The 16,838-nt window shown below is 39.5% G+C and overlaps 3 protein-coding genes across 3 annotated transcripts; all 3 read right to left on the minus strand.

Moving 5' to 3' along the window:
• Nucleotides 1–236: 236 nt before the first annotated feature.
• LOC147456599 (uncharacterized) lies at nt 237–818 on the minus strand. Its single transcript, XM_086515509.1, has one exon. The coding sequence runs from the start codon at nt 816–818 to the stop codon at nt 237–239; it is 582 nt and encodes a 193-aa protein (XP_086371635.1).
• A 1,508-nt stretch (nt 819–2,326) lies between these two features.
• On the minus strand, nt 2,327–2,950 carry LOC147456600 (uncharacterized). Its single transcript, XM_086515510.1, has one exon. The coding sequence runs from the start codon at nt 2,948–2,950 to the stop codon at nt 2,327–2,329; it is 624 nt and encodes a 207-aa protein (XP_086371636.1).
• A 12,526-nt stretch (nt 2,951–15,476) lies between these two features.
• Nucleotides 15,477–16,621, minus strand: LOC147456601 (germin-like protein subfamily T member 2). The gene is made up of 2 exons (XM_086515511.1): nt 16,283–16,621; nt 15,477–15,972 (listed from the first exon to the last, which is right to left on the minus strand). The coding sequence occupies exons 1-2, from the start codon at nt 16,535–16,537 to the stop codon at nt 15,556–15,558; spliced, it is 672 nt and encodes a 223-aa protein (XP_086371637.1). The 5' UTR covers nt 16,538–16,621; the 3' UTR covers nt 15,477–15,555.
• Between the last annotated feature and the right edge of the window lie 217 nt (nt 16,622–16,838).

Raw genomic sequence — 16,838 nt, forward strand, 5'->3', positions numbered from 1 at the left:
AAACGTCGAGATGTAATTACTTGGGATGTTTGTACCTTTTCTTGTTGATGACATGCTTTGGTGATTTCTGCATTTAAACTGACTTGAACCGTCTTTTGTGCCTCTATTTATGAACAACTGTTTGAGTCTTTAATTTCTTCTGTAATTACTTGGGATGTTTGTACCTTTTCTTGTTGATGACATGCTTTGGTGATTTCTGCATTTAAACTGACTTGAACCGTCTTTTGTGCCTCTATTTATGAACAACTGTTTGAGTCTTTAATTTCTTCTGATAGCTGGACAGAAGTAAGTTGACTCTTTTCTTCAGATGCAATGCTTACCATGGCCTTTGGTTCACATTGCTCTTTATTGATCTCTTTGTTTATCTTTTGATAGGCTCCATGTGCTTGATGCACCATTTGCTTCTGATTGTTCAAGTTAATGATGATTTGTGTCACCTTTGGCTCTTTGGCATTTTCCACTGGCGAGACAATATTAGTATCTGACTTTATGACCGGCTTTGCTTTTTGATTCTTGCCATCATTTGAACACATTGAGATGTCTTTTTCTTGGCTTTGATACTTGATCTCTGCTTCTGTTGAATTCTTGGGTACATCCCTGAGCGATGAACTATCTGTGCTATTAGCATTATTATGTAGAATCTTTGATTCCACATTTCTACTTGATGAAATCTTCAGTGGCATGTCCTTGACTTCCCGTGCCTGCTCTGGTTCTGGATCACAGATAATTTCTTCATCCAATTCCTCTGACATTGGATCGTCCACTGCATCCTTGTCGAATCTTTCGACTTCAAGCCTGAAGAATTCCAAGTTGACCATATGTTGCAGCTGGTCTTTTTTGGCAGCTTGATTTTCAATTGAAATATCATTGACCTCTTTGACTCCAATATTTTAGTCTTCAGTTTGTCTCTAGTATCCTTTGACAAGATATGCTTTCTTTCGGGCGACTTTTGACTTGGAGACGTTTGCTTTAATGATTCTGCTGCTTGCAGTCTGATACTGTCTTGGTTTTGCTGCTTCATCATATCTAAGTGCATCTTTACTGGGCAATTGGGTATTAGATGATTAATGCCACATCCGTAGCAATGCACATCTATTCCTATTTGTTCTATACCAGGTCAAGGTATCTGTTCATAGTATTGTTGTATTCGTTACCCATAGTATCTTTGATCAAATATGTCATTAGCATGACATGTAGATACTTAAAAACCAACACTGACACTGGCTTTGACTGATTGCCCTTATCTTTTTCGACCGTGGCATCCTCAAGAAGCTTGTAATAGCTTCCATTGTAACCTTGGTAGATGGTCGTTTCCGCCCCTGCTTTTGTGACCAACTTTAATTCTATGTCTGTTATGAACATGTCATCCTTTATCTGTGGCTTTTGTATAGTCTTAGGACTCTGTTGTCGCTTCGATCCTGTATTTGGCTTCTGCTGTCTACTGAATTGTAAGAAAGCATTGCGACTCTCGTTTGCTGTTTGCAGTTGATAGGGTTGTCCTGATTGCAGTAAGTGAGGTGGAGATTGGACTCCCCCCATACGAGAGTGTTCCCTATCTGTAAGAGGCATCTTGCTTATGCCAGATGTGGATATTTTAGCTTTGTCATCTAGCTCAGCTGATTGAGCTAGGTCTTTGTGACGTCGTGGTATCTCAATAGTTGATTCTTCCATTGATTGTACATGTGTTTGTGTTGGTACATTTTGTGGTGCATGTGTAGTGTTCTGTACCCGTGACTGTTGTGTTGTGGCACTCATCTGTGTAATGAAAGAAGTTGAATTGTGCTCATACAAATTCAAAGTCTGATCATGTTTCAGTGGAAGCCTAGAGATTTTAAAGTGCGCTTCCCTATCTTCTAGTGATTGACTTTGTGCAATAGTGGTAGTGTGACCAATATTTACTTGGTTAGATCATTTCATCATGTGTCCGTTGCTCAATTTGGTCTTGTGGAGTTGAAGGTGACAAGATGAAACCTGCAGCTCTTTCCGAGAATTTATCTGCAATAAGATCTAATTCATAGCATCTTCCATCTATATCATAGCTCCTGTCCCCAATGCGCGTTGCCGATAGTGTCCTAGGAACTGACTCGCAAAATGTCCTTACCCCCGTGACTTGAACCCATCTTTGTTCATCAGAATCTACATAAGTTGGATCTTTCCATCTTGTTTCGTTGATCCAATGAAGGGCTATTGGTTCAGATTGGTTGTTGACTTTTGAAGTGGTTGAAGGCAACTGTCGTTTACACATAGCTTCAAGGAATTCCTTTCTGTTGGCTGTGTCTTCATTTTTTGGCAGATTGATTATAGTAGGCCCCGTCTCTTGAGTGATTTATTTGTTCTGAACTACCACTGTATCTGCATTGGAAGCTAAAGGTAAGCTCATTACCAAGCGGTAAGTATTACCAGTTGTCGACATGTATTTGTATCCCAATTTTGAACCATGTTCATGAGCTATGAAGCACTGATCTGGCTCTTCCGTCACTTGTTGAGGTGTTTCTGCTTTGTACCATCTACCCTCCATATCTCTATAGAGACTGTTACAGTTTTTGTCCTTGTAATTTGACTTTATCAAGTGCACAGTGACTCGGCAACTGCTAACCTCTGAAAGATCTTGCCTGCGCAATTTTATTATGTCCAACTCACTACCTGGTTTGAGCTTCATGTACACCGATCCTAAACAATCTTCCATTAGGTTTTTCTGTGAATTAGCCAAGTTGGTAGCTTCTTCTACTTCCACTACCTGTATTGTCGAGCTTTTAAGAGCATTTTGCTTGGACTTTAGATAGAGATTGTCTGAATCATCCATGTAGCATGGAAAGTCTTTGAAATGACCTATTAACTCCAACCTTACGCCAATTGATTTGACTGTTAATAATGAGTTTGAAGTTGCGTCATAACTGCTTTGATTTACCGATGTTGCCATTGACTGTGGCTGTTCCATTTGCTGCTCCATCTTTCTTTCAACCCTACTACTGACCTGCTGAGCACTTGTATTCCCTTTTTCTAGCCTCTCCCATAGGTGACCAGTGGTTTTCCTAATTCAAAGTTCTCTGCTAGGCTTAGCTGTTATCACTGCTCTGACTGTTAGCTGCGATGGTCTGATTTACCTGTATAGCTGTAGCACCAGTTGGCAAGTTACTTACCACTGTACTACAACGATTGCTCCCTTTGTAGCAATTCTTGAGTCGATCTAACCTGTGTTCAGTTTAGCACTCAATCTGCAAAATTCTATTTAGCTGGCAAACTTTTTTCCACAATGAATGCAAAAATGTTGATGTACTTTTGACGGCCCCACTTGTGCCTTAAGCTCAAAGGTGACTCTCAAGTTAGCACAAGAGAAGTATGCACAACTTGCACTAATTTGCTAGCTAATGACCGGTTCAGAACTCTACAGACACTTGCGTTTTGATATCACAAAGTCATGGTTTCTTGTGTATGGTCTTACCGTACCAAATTTGTCAATGAACTCTCCATTTTACACTAGGCCGCAATTAGCTTTTACACCTTCCCGTGAGTGACCAATGGTCTTCCCGAATGATAATTTCAATCTGGTTAGAATCAGTAGTCTTTTAATGATCAATTTGAAGGCCCAAAGACCAAATCTAGTTCAATTTTCAGCTTTCCAACGATGCAAAAGTCGCCTGCACTTGTGTTCGCTCTAGGTCAACTTACTCGGTTGATTTTAGTGTCTGCCCAATATTTGTCCTTTACTTCGATTTAGAATTCCTGCAGGCTTGCAAGAGTTCTCATAAGAAATGAAGCCGATATCGTCAATAAATGACTCACTAGCCCCTCTCCTAGGTGCTCAATGTCGTAGGTCTAGTGATGTCAATGTGAATCTCAATACTCAACAATGTCTCAATGGCGCTCACTAGCTAACGGCTCAAATCTAATGTCGCAAAAGAGTGAGTCATCGGACGTGTCAATGAGATCTCTAGGATAATCGGCAATCCCAGTCATCAAGCTATCTCACCTGCTCTATGTGCAGTGAGGGTATGTTCAGTGTAGAAGGTCACAGAATTGCAAGATATGGTCTCACAATTACTCTCAGTGTGATGCTCTCTACACTTCACCTCGTCTCAATTGTTGCCACGTGCTCAGTTGTGCTCATAGTACATTGCCGACAATCTCAATTGTAAGGTGAATGTGTGTAATAGGCCATCATCAACGTGTGCTATAGGTCAAAATACCAAACGCTTTTTTCAATTACTCAAGTGTGTGCTATCAAAGCAATGGAGTATGTCGATGTGGGCTCGTTCTCAGTGGCAACCTAGGTGTTGTAGATACTAAGTCTAATTTACGTGTCAAGAGCCCCCCTTCACTCATAGAGCTGTGTGTGTTGTGTGGGGTCGGCGTCGACAACCAAGGCGGTGGGTCGCCAACTGTGGGTGTGTTAGTGTGGGCCAAGCCAGGCGGGCAAGGCACCTCGAGCAAGGCGGGGTGGAAACGAGGGTTTTTATTTTATTTTTTTATCTTTTTTGTTTTTTGTTTTTTGTTTTTTTTTTAATGGGCTACTGTGTGTGTGTGAGCGTGAAGCAGCGGGCATGATGGCGAGCAAAGGGTGAGGGAGGGAGAGTGTGTGTATGAGTGTGTGCGTTTTGGATTGCATGTTTGCAAGTGGGGTCGGTTGACCAGGCAAACGGGTAGGCAGCTGAGCCGATGCAAGTGTGTGTGTTTGAAACGCCGTCACTGCAGATGAATCAGACAATGCATTTCATGGCAGGCTAGGTTAGTCAATAAAGGGGAGGTCGGGTCGCGGAATGGGTCAGCCTGTGCAGTGTTTAGGTTTTCGCGCGCTTGTATGTGGAGATCCGTAGAGATGGCGTGCAAATGGCTATGCTTTTGTGAGTGTACCTTAGCCAGGCGGCGTCAAGTGGGTGGGGTGTAACTCCGGGTCAGCAACGCCGATAGCCAAGGTGGGACCAGTGGGCAGGTGGGGTCGCCAACTCGTATGCGCGCCAACAGGTGGGGTCGCGAGCTCGTAGCAAGACCCATCGGCAAGGCTCAACGCGTAGGAGGTCTCGAGGCAGCAACGCATAGGACGTCTAGGCGCAGCAATTCGCGTAGGAGGTCTCGAGGTAGGAGGCGTAGGATGTCAAGCTAGCAGTGATTTCGTAAAAGGTTAGGTCATGTCCGCGCGAATCACGGTGAGAATAAAGCCGGGCGGCCAACTTCCTCAACGCTGCGAGACAGCTGAGCCAGGTGAGTTTTTTTTTTAATTAAAAAAAACCAAAAATAAGAAAAACACACGAATAAGTTAAAAAAAACTCACATAAATAAATATATATATATATATACAAAAACACACAAAAATGAAAAAATTAGATTAAAAATTTCAAAAAATCATACAACAATTCAAAAAGGCTCACAGAAGATTTAAAACTCACAAAATAAATTAATAAAATACTCAAATAATCAAAAACACATACAAAAATAAATAAATGCGCACAAATAATATAATAAAAAACACAAATAACTCTAAAACACAAAAAAAAAATCAAAACATGCACAAAATTACTAAAAATTACAATTAAAATATAAGAAATAAAGAAAACACAAAACAATCACAAAAATATCCCAAAAAAATTAAAAAAATAGAGAAATTAATAAAATACACAAATATAAATAAAAAATCAAATCTTATCAAACAAAAACATAAAAACATAAAAAAATTAAACTATCACAAAAAAACTCTCAAAAAAAAAAAAATTGCCCCGGCACTCCACAATTCACTCGAATTAGGCGATTTATCAAATTTCTGAGCATAATTAGCACATTTGAGTAAAAATTAGCAAAAATTTACCAAAAATTATCAGAAAAAATTCTCAAAAATTCTAGATGAGCCCACCGACCTAAACATTCACAATCAAGCAATCAAAACACTGAAATTGATCACTTACTTAATCAAAATCGCACAAAATATCATTCCTTAAGCACACAAATCATCTCGAAACTGCGCGTAAATGAACACAAAAATCACTCACTCTTGCACGATGACTAATCGCACTCAAAACAGCATTTTGCATCAATTAAACATCAATTCGAGCATCTAAATCTCAAATTTAATCAATCATTAACACGTTTTTTGCATCAAATCATGCACATAAGCATACATAACCAAATTTGACCGAATTTCGACATCATTTCGGCATCACAACGGAATTAGAAAAGCATAACCATAACTCATTGACAACCATAAGCAATCACATGCTTCTCATAAGCAAATTGGACTCCAAAACAGCCCCAAATTACCCCAAATTAAGCACTTCCGCCTACACTCAAGCGGGCATAAACCACACCTAGTTTTGCATTTTACGAATGTACTTGGTCTATGAACCAAACCTGCACCTAAAATCATGAATTAGCATTAATTTCAGCACCTTAATTAGCCACAAACTCAGCGATTAAGCACTTGATTAGTGCCCAACACACTAGTGTGTGTGTGTGTGTGTGTGTGTGTGTCGATCCCGTAAAATCACCTACACACAACCAACAAAAATATCAATGTGTAGCATCGTTTAGCATGAATGTAAACACATAATCATCACGGACATGCATCAAATAATCAATACAAATCAGCACTTTGCAAAATGCCCAAATAATTAGTGAATGAAATTAGTGAAAATTAGTGAATAATAGGTGATTTCGGCTACGATTTGCGCACAAATGGAGTAGGATATGAGTGTGTGGATCACATAGGCATGTTGTCCATACACCCAACTCACTTTCTACTTGTGTGTAGCACAAAAAACACTTACCAATCAATGGGAAATTAGCATCAAAGTTAGGGGAAATTAGTGAAAATTAGTGAATTTAATGGTCAAAATTAGTGATCAAAATCAAGAACTAATGATATGTGTGGGTTGTTTTGTGATGTTCTAAGCATAATCAATGCTAACCCAATCACTAATCACACTAAAAACCACTCAAATAATCAACACACCTAATCTAAAAACTAACAAAATTAACAAAAAAATTAGAGAAATTAGTGTCTCCTAATCACACCTATGGCACCTCTAGCTTAGGCAATCGCTCCCCGGCAACGGCGCCAATGTTGGAACGTCATCCTAGCATAGGGAGGACATCAACATAATGTCAATCCGAGGAGTAGGATCCGGCTAGGGCATGGAAACACACAAGTGGCTTGTGCGTGCGAAATGGAGGATTAGAAGGTGAAACCTACACACAAAGAAAGCTATGGAGAGGGTATGATGTTGCTACGAGGAGTGAGCACACTACTTACTCTACCATTCAGCCTAATCTCTCACACACAAGCTTAATCACACACTACTCTCTAATCAATCACTAATCCCACTCTAATCAAGCACACAATGAGCATAGAATAGCATAGAATGACCACACCAGGCACCAACACTCTACACAAGCCTACACACACTTAGTAGCATGCTTAAACAAGAGGAAAATATGAAAAAAAAAAGAGATTAATCAACAAATCAGCCACTAATCTTTGATTAATCAAGCATTGATTACACCATGAGCAAATGAGAGAGAAGAGATTAGAGTTTAGCTATTGGCATGAGGCCGAATCGTCCATGCACGCGCGTAGAAAGCTCAAGAACTCCATAGCCATCTCCTTCTTCACAAATCTTATCTCAAGTGAGTAAGAATCCCCTTTCACATTGTGTCCTTTCAGTTATATACTCTCTAGGCTTTTTAGAAGTGGTCGGGCACCCAAATGGCCAAACTCACTTAATCTGCTATCTGCACTGCCTAGGATCTAAATATAGCTCATTGTTTACAACTTGGAACTCTTGACGAGCCCAAATAATTACAACCCGCATTTGCGATCATTTGACGGAAAATCCTAAAACTTAAGGGACCGTCAATTGTGACTGTAACTCCATAGATAGTCATCAATTCCAACTCTTCTCTGTATCTGTTGCTTGTATTTGCTTCATCTTTATCTTTACTTAGCGTCCGCATCATCTGGCCTCGTTAGCATTTACTAAAAATAGTAAATAGCATCTTTGACTGGCCCGTTTGGCCATTGTTGACTTAGCCGCCAAACAATGAAGATGAATATGTCAAGCTTTCACTTGCTTGGATTTGCATCCATAGCCAAGCTCTTGAGCATAGAGTGCATCTCTACAGCTCCCATGAGAGAGAGAGAGAGAGAGAGAGAGAGAAAGAATTTTCTTGGCCACTCTTGGCACTTGAGAGTGTGCGAATGAGGGAGAAGGGGGCCAAAAATCCAACGAGCTCTTGCTTTTATACTCATGCAGACTTGTAACTAGTCTTCAAATAGAATATATACAACTTGACCAATGAGAAGTAAACACTCCATAATGAAGCTCATGCATGCTCACACTTGTCCAAGCTTGCTATACTTGAAAAACTCACCCCTCCTTCCTTGGACTCTTCTTGTTAAGTGTACACACCACACACACTCACACACACTTGCTAACTTCACATAACGTAAGTTGGTGCTATTTTGGACATGTGGTCTAGCCAAGATTAGAAATGAAGGACTAGAGTCAACTTTCAAAATAAGGAAAAACCTTATACTTTAGCTTTTCCCTTTCGTTTATTAAAAACCATAAACTTACCCTTAATTTACCTAGCACAAGTACAATAACTTTGCACAAACCTTGGAGGCTTTATGATACTGACTCAGGCTACAATCTACTTGCTAATTTAGGACCTGCTAAATTAGTATTGACTTTGCTAAAATGAAGCTTACCCTTGGACTTTAAAGCTTCACCTCCCATGAAAAACCTTAGCATAGTGCTTTGGAGATGTTACCAAGATGATCCCAAAATCTACTAAGTTTGGATAATTTATGGCAAGTTAGAAATTTACCTAAGGCTTGCCAGAATTCATACTTGGAGTCTAAAGAGTTATTTTAATGACTTGAACTTAGCACAACTGCTTTCTATTTCTAGACTCCTATAATTACTCTAGGTAGTCTCCTTTGTCTTGTACCTTTGATCAAGGATTCTCAAGATATATTCATCCTTCCTCAACCTTTACCTATGACTAAGATAACTAAATAGAAAGTACTCTTGCTCTTTAATGGCCCCTTATCCTCTTTTGGTCCCAAGCCTTTCGTCGGGTGGTCCATAAACACTAAAATCAACTTCACTTCTTCTCTTTTATTTCCCCAGACTTAAATGGTCAATCTAAGATGGAAAATAAGTTTAGAAGGTTAGAAATTGATTTGCATTGCATTATCCCTCCCTTGAAATCATAGTCATCCTCCTCGACTATGGAGTAGGGAAAATAAAATCATAGCTAGTCCTTTTGATTTGGGTAGAGGATCCCTTTTTACCAGTCAACATTCTTCCACAGTGGTGACTAATTCCACTTAGTGCTTGGAAGGCTCTATCACAATCATGTCTTTATTTAGCCCTTATCTTTCATAGTAGATTGGCAAGGTCTAATAGATGCTTAAGAGACTGAGCTAGCACAAGCATGATTCATGATATGTATACACTTAAAACTTATAAACATTTAAATGAAATATTAGATTCAAAACAAGATAAATTTATTTATAAAACTTACTTTTTCATACCTAGTTCTTACCTTTGACAACAACCATTGTTGTAAGTATTTACAAGGTTTACATTAACCATCCTTTAGCTGGACATAATTCATCCACCTTGCATCTTCATGGGGATAGTTTTTAAATTTGACAGTATATTGTTCGATAGTCTTACCACTCCTTAAAATGTGGTCCTCATTTCATAATAAGCTCTTTGGCTACAAATTTTCTTCTTATCCTTCAAACTTAGGTGGTTCTTCAATTACTGGTTCTTTGGGTGGTTTGCCCTTATAAGGTTTTGAGAGGCTCAAATGAAAGGCATTATGAATGAGCTTGGTACTTGGTAAAAGTTTGTAAGGTGATTCGTTCATAGGCTTAAGAATTTGAAATGGAATATAGTATCTTTTTGCTAACTTAGCATAATATTTTTGGTGACCCCTTGGGAGTCCTTGTGTTCCCTTGTCTATAGTATGGCTTACGCATCCTTTTGGAAACTTGACCAATACCCAACCATTTTCTTTGAAGGTAAAGGCTTGTCTATGCTTATCAACAAGAAACTTTTTCTTTTGTTGCATGATGGATATAGTTTCCCTAATCTTCTAAAAAGATTCTTTAAGGTCTCTATTATACTCACCAATAACAAACATCTTTCCAAACATTTTGACTATCGATGGGAGCTTGGGTTTTCCTTCAATTACCTCAAACGGTGCCTTTCCTATAGAAGTATGGACAGTGCTATTGTACGCATACGCTACTAAGGGTAAATACTTTTCCCATTGATCTCTTTGATATACTTTTGTAACATAGGCTTTGAGTAGATCAATAATAGTTGAATTTTCTATCTCACTTTGGTCATCCATTTGTGGGTGATAGGCCGATGAGAAATGCAATTTAGTACCTATATCTCAAAGAGACCCTTCTAAAAATTGCTCGTCATTCTTGGATTTCTATTGGATACTATAGATGTTGGTAACCCATGATACTTAAAGACCTATGAGATAAAGAGGGTTGCCATACAGTGTGATTTAATAGTTCTTTTGGGCTGGTATAAAACGTGTTTTCTTGATAAACATTGGGGGGGGTCACCTAAGAATTTTGTGACTATCACATGAGTGCAACGAAAGGGGTTATTAAATTTCATTTTTTCTCACATTTTCACATACAGGAGCATATTGTAAAAGTAAATTGGAAAAAAAATTTACAAATTGAATTGAAAAATAGTGTGTTATATTTGTCAAAAATTCACACATAAGGAGTTTAAAAATTAGTCCTTGAACGCACACAATATACACACTTTAGACATAGTGGCACCCCCCTGGATAAACCGATCTACTATTGTCCATATTCTTGGAATCCCATGAATTGATATTGGCAATCCAAAGATGAAATCCATAGATATACTTTCCCATGGGGAATCTTGTATAGGAAATGGTTGAAGCAAGCCAAAATGATTTTCTCTATTGTACTTTGTCTTTTGACACACAATGCATTTGGCAACATAGTCCGGTATGTCTGCCTTCATTGTTGGCCAAAAAAAGTACATCTCTACTCCCTGAGAGAGTAGCTTGAATCCCCCTATGTCCCACATAAGGTGGAACATGAAATTCGTACATAACCTTTAAAATTTTATATAGGCTATGTGTAATGCATAACCTATGCCATAGAGAATATAACCATATTGCACATTGTATGGTTCCTCTTTCTTCCCTAGTGCAATGGCTGACTATTGATACAACATTTACCCTTGGTCTTGGTGAAAGAGAATCAGACCCTTGGTTGTGCTTATCAGCTATGTGGGAAATATGAAAGTTAAACTTTTAAAGAGTGTTTTTCCACCTCATTTTTTTATCACTTGATTTGGTTTACACCAAAAATTACTTCACACTTTGGTGATCTATGAGCAAAATAAATGGAGTGCCTAGCATCTAGGACATGTAGAATAACTAGAAACTCTTTTTCATATATTCCTAGATTCTTTTCTTGGTAAGACGATGATGTGGCATGTCTCGTGTGTGAGACTTCTGACCCGGGTGAGGAGGTTCCGTTGTGTAGCCCCAATGCAACTCTCTCCTTCTGTTCAGCCCATCGTCACCGAGAGTGGGCGCTTTGATGAATAGCCCGCTCGCTCAATCTATTGGCGATGAAGATTGCCCAGTTGTTGCATGAGCGCCACCTTATTCTGTTGTTCCACTCAAAACACGGTAGAAAGAATATATATATATATATATATATATATATATATATATATATATCTCAAAAAAAAGTTAAGCTTTACTCTTAATCTACAACGTTTTCATTAGGATCGGAAGAACTTGATTCCATAAAGAAGAATAAAACTTGGGAGTTGGTTCTACAGCCTACCAAGTAAAAAGTGATTGGTCTCAAAGACCAATTGGATGGTTATTTGGACAAGCACAAAGCATGTCTCGTTGCCAAGGGCTTCTCTCAAAGTCAAGGTGGGGACTATGATGAGACCTTGGCACCTGCTGCAAGGATAGTGACCATTCATATGGTTTTTTCCCTTGGTGCCTTTTTTGGAAGTATTTGGTATGACTTAGCTATGGATCCCAATCAAAATTTGTCACAATATAACCCCTCAGATGTAGCCGACGCTACCAGTATCAAAAACTAGTCGGTTCTCTTATTTGGGTCTCAACACCCGGTTTGATGTCACTTTCCTAGTGGGACTTCTTGGTTCTTTCATGCAGAATCCTGCCAAAGTCAGGCTCTTCAAACTCTATGGTATTTAAAGGCAACCAAGTAATTAGGCATTGATTATGTGGCTAGAGGTATAGACTTTTAGATCATTCTATGAGGATGGAGTGATTTAGATTGGGGTAGATATCCAAATACATAATGCTTGACTGCAGGTTACACCTTTTCTTTTGGCTCAGGAGAAATTTCATGGAGCAGTAAAAACCACCTACAATTGCCTTATCTTCCATAGAGGCAGAGTATAGGATTTTTTGTAGTGCTACATGCAAGTCAATGTGGTTTTTACGGAGGCTACGTTTGGAGATTGGATTTCCCCAATAGACAAACACAATGTACTCTGACAACCAGAGTTGTATAGCCATCAAGGAGTCCGGTGTTTCATGTCCGGACCAAGCATATAGAGATACAATACCATTGTGTTGATGAGAAGTCCAAGGATGGCTCTATTTGACTAGAGTATATTTTGACATTAGATAACCCTACTGATATCTTCACCAAAACTCTTCCATAGGCAACATTATCCTCTCATGTCAGCTCCCTTGGACTTGCTTCTCATCTAGGAGCTAAGAGGGGGTGTTAGACTTCACAATCCTGACATTTTCTTGGTGATGCACTCCACGGTGTTACCCACCCGATAGGCTGTCATGGGGTGAGACCTCTGTTCCTAGGGTTTCTCGACATCAGAGTCTCAAGTATTCTATAGTTTAGCTACTAAATGTACTAAATGTGTGTCACATGTCACATGTCAATTCTAGTGAGTTTACACATTTATTATCATTTTTAGGCATTTTTCCAAGATCATGGGGTTCTGGTCTTCGTAGGGAAAATCTCAGTTTGCTTTCTTGACAAATTTTGCATAGTAAAATTGTCTCGATCTCTTGATGAATTTTGAGTTATTTTTTGACAATATTATAGATTGCTCTCAAAGTTCCACATGTAGAGAGCGTGCTAAACTGAATGCATGCACTCACACATTTCAAAAGTGGCAACTCTCTTGGTTGCTAATTTGGACATTTTTGCTCTCTTGATAGTGATGCATGCATTGTTTGATGCTGAAGATTGATGTATTTGAGTCTATTTATGGTCATGAAGATCATGCCTCTATTCTATTGATGAGCTTATGAGAGGTTGATGCTCTTCTTTGCTTGAGAACTTACAAGATTATGCATTTAGGTGGTTTGTGAGTATGATGATCTTGTTTTATGGCAAAATCGATGTGGTGATACACATCCATTGATGCGAGTTTGATGCGGGCTTGCTCTCAAGAATATGGGTGCTTCAAGCCGTTGTGAGTTGGTGCCCTTGATGTTGGTTTATTGATGTTGTACCATATTCACTATCAACAGTCTTTGTCAACGTATGCTTATGTAACTTTGACATCCTATGGCTATTTGATGAGTTTTTGTAAAATTTATCCTCTTTTGATTGATATCTCTTTTGCACATGGTTATTAGTGGACCCACTTATGAGCCAGATTTGGTGTGCTCTTGGTGTATTTGACATTGGTGTGCATTCTTGAGATAGTGTTCACTTTATATGGTAGTTCATTTAGTGATATATTTTCAGTTTGCTTTCTTTATTTGCTACTTGATTATTTGTATCTTCTACCTATTACTGGCTTAATTTCTTGTATTTATCTCTTTGGTTTATGTATGACTCTATGGATATTTCTTTGTATGCTTGTGTGCTATCAATTTTGACATTTATGGCAGTTGGTGTTGAGTCAATTCTGCATAGGCTTTTGTACAGGTCATAGGTTGTGGTGATATTTTTTCAAATTTTATGGTAGTTGGTCTTGAGTCAAGTCTTCATAGGCCTTTGTACAATCCATAGCAGCCTATAGCTTGTGGTGATATTTTTTGAAGCTAAAAATGGGGGGCCAGCTTGCCCAATCTGAGTTGGATTACATTGCTAGAGTTTCCTTTATTGTAGCCTTGCCATGTGACAATATGGATTAAGGTGCTCGACATTATAGGCACATTCACTAGGTAGTTATTGAGTCAATTTAGATTTAATTTATTTTCTTTATTGTAGCCTTGTCATATGACATGTAAAGATGGATTAAGGTGCTCGGTAGGCATGTTCACAGGGCATTTATTGAGTCAAGTTAGATTTAATTTATTTACTTTTTGTTATACATAATCAGTTCCCTAATGTGCATGGATTTTTCAATGTCTTTATACCAAAATGCTATTGAAACATTGTAAGATTCTTACCTTAGTCATTCTTAATTTATATTGTGCTTTTCAATAGCTTTTGCTTTTTTAATTGAGATATTACCAAAATATTGTTGAAACTTTGCCATTTTTTTTCTCATGAGCTTGCCATGGTCTCGTGCTTGAATATAACAACATCAGTAGTATGTCAACGGTCTCAGCTCTCTCTCTCTCTCTCTCTCTCTCTCTCTCTCTATATATATATTTATTTATTTATTTATTTATTTATTTATATCTATTTATTTGTGTTTCTTTACAACTTTGTTGATTGATTGACTAGTTTTATCTTGTGTTTCTGTCGATTGCATCGCATCAGTGCCCCACGGTGATTATTTTCATTACTTTTGTCTTACCTTCTCATAGTTTTATGTGTATAGAATGATGACACCATCTTTTCTATGAAAAGACTGCAAAATGAAAGTGGCACTTAGAAGCATTTCCTATTGAGGTGTGTTCAAATAAATATTTTATATGGTTTAACATTCTTTTTTCCTTTTTGGTATATATTTTTGACACCGATACTCTTTCTCATCCAATGCTTTGTTTGATAGCAGCAATTGTCAAAAGCTCCCGAGTGGAATTGCAAGCTTTCTCTAAAAGTGGATCTATGCATTTCTAAAAAACTGTAGTGGAGATCATACAGGGAAGAACCTTAGTTTTTATTGCACTCCTAATTAGTAGGAAAACAAAGGTGTGGAAACATTCACAATCACATAGAACGTTATCAAAGTAGGAAATGTGAATTGCAACATCTCTCAACTTGAATGTATGTGATATGTAGTAGCCTCTCTATTCACAAGAAGTTTTGGACAAATTCTCACAATAATTCCCACAGTGTGACTTACCTCAACATCACGAGCTTCTGTGAGGGAGGCACCGCATACGTAGCTAGGTGCGATTGGGGACAGGGGACCGCCGGCCCCACGGGGCCGGCGGTCCCCTGTCCCCAATCGCACCTAGCTACGTATGCGGTGCCTCTCGAACAGAAGCTCATGATGTTATGCATTGTATGAAAAACACCGAAAAAGACTTCATGTGGGCCGAGATAGCCAAGGGGTGTGATTTGATATTGCTTTTAATCAGTTGAAGTCCTCAAAGATGAAACTTGCTAGCCTCAAAACAAGCTTACCTTTTCTGAAATTTGGACTTGAGCGAGTGAATCTCATTATGGGTGAGGAGAAATGCTTTTGAGAGAACATAATCAGGAATAGCAGACCCAAAAAGAGTAGAAGGGAGCATGATTGTGCCAGGATCTTGGCTATTAAGTGAACCAAAAAGGACCCCATGGCCCTTACCCAAGTGTATTTGGAAATGAACAAGTCCGCGCGGGAAGACCATGACATCACCGGCTTGAAGGGTCTCGGCATAGAGGGTACCATTGCTTGTGATGAAGCCAGCATAGAAGATCCCTTCAGAGACGAGTGCAATCTCTGTGGCACGAGGGTGCAAATGCGGTGGGTTTACTCCGTCGGGTTCGAAGTCAGCTCTAACCATGGACATGCCTTGAGTGTTCAAGCCAGGCCACTCTCTTACATTTGCCAACTATATGTTGCAAGAAAAACTAGTTATAGGAGCACAAGTTATGTTTGAACTAATGTAAACCCTTGGTAATCCATTCCCCAAACTCTTTACCTCAGTGGAGAAATAGTATGTGAAATACGTGTCGAAAGCAATGCACGTGTGTGTGTGTGTGTGTGTGTGTGAGAGAGAGAGAGAGATAGACTCGCATATATTAGTTTGTTTGCGCGCCCGCATGCATATATTAGTTTGTTTGCGCGCGCGCGCGAGAGAGAGAGAGAGAGAGAGAGAGAGAGAGAGAGAGTACGCTATACACACACATACAGGATGGTACCTTGCGAGCAACGCCCGAGGGAGGAGAAAGGGTGGCGGTGGCAGGGCGGCGCAGGCCCCGGAAGACGAAGTCGTCGGCGGTCACCAGTGCAGCAGGCTTGCACAGCTGCCCATTGCCATGTAGCTGCGCCGCGCCACCCACCTCCGCCGCCACGCACACGTCCTGCTCTGGGTCTCCGTCCCAACCCATCACCACCTGTTCACGTAGCCCCACCACCACCATCACCACCACCACCACATGCAGAGCCGCCATCATTCTCAGTTCTCTCTCTCTCTCTCTCTCTCTCTCTCTCTCTCTCTCTGCCTGCCTTCTTCTGCGGGGCTCTCCAAAATGCACCACACCCAGCCTTAAACAACAGCGGGTGATATATTAAAAGGCACGCCTTCCTGTTAAAATAATTGCCCACCCTTGAAAGCCTGTAAGCGACACCACTTTGCTTTGGGCTCATGCTACTCCTGTCACCTTTTCCGAAAGGCCCATTTTTGGTAGCACCCGCACTTGCAAAAAGGCATTTATTCCAATTCCCTTTCACCCCCCCAAATGTAGGTTGATGGAT

Source organism: Adiantum capillus-veneris, chromosome 6 (genome assembly GCF_014529385.1).
Source record: "Adiantum capillus-veneris isolate H3 chromosome 6, ASM1452938v2, whole genome shotgun sequence".
NCBI classification, from domain to species: Eukaryota; Viridiplantae; Streptophyta; class Polypodiopsida; order Polypodiales; family Pteridaceae; genus Adiantum; species Adiantum capillus-veneris.

What these genes read in the sequence shown, in the direction of transcription:
- LOC147456599 (XM_086515509.1), bottom strand. Translation starts at nt 818, where the DNA reads ATGGTCAACTTGGAATTCTTCAGGCTTGAAGTCGAAAGATTCGACAAG.
- LOC147456600 (XM_086515510.1), bottom strand. Translation starts at nt 2,950, where the DNA reads ATGGAGCAGCAAATGGAACAGCCACAGTCAATGGCAACATCGGTAAAT.
- LOC147456601 (XM_086515511.1), bottom strand. Translation starts at nt 16,537, where the DNA reads ATGATGGCGGCTCTGCATGTGGTGGTGGTGGTGATGGTGGTGGTGGGG. An exon ending in CCTCGGGCGTTGCTCGCAAG is followed by an intron (nt 15,973 to 16,282) that starts GTACCATCCTGT and finishes TGCAACATATAG; the next exon opens with TTGGCAAATGTAAGAGAGTG.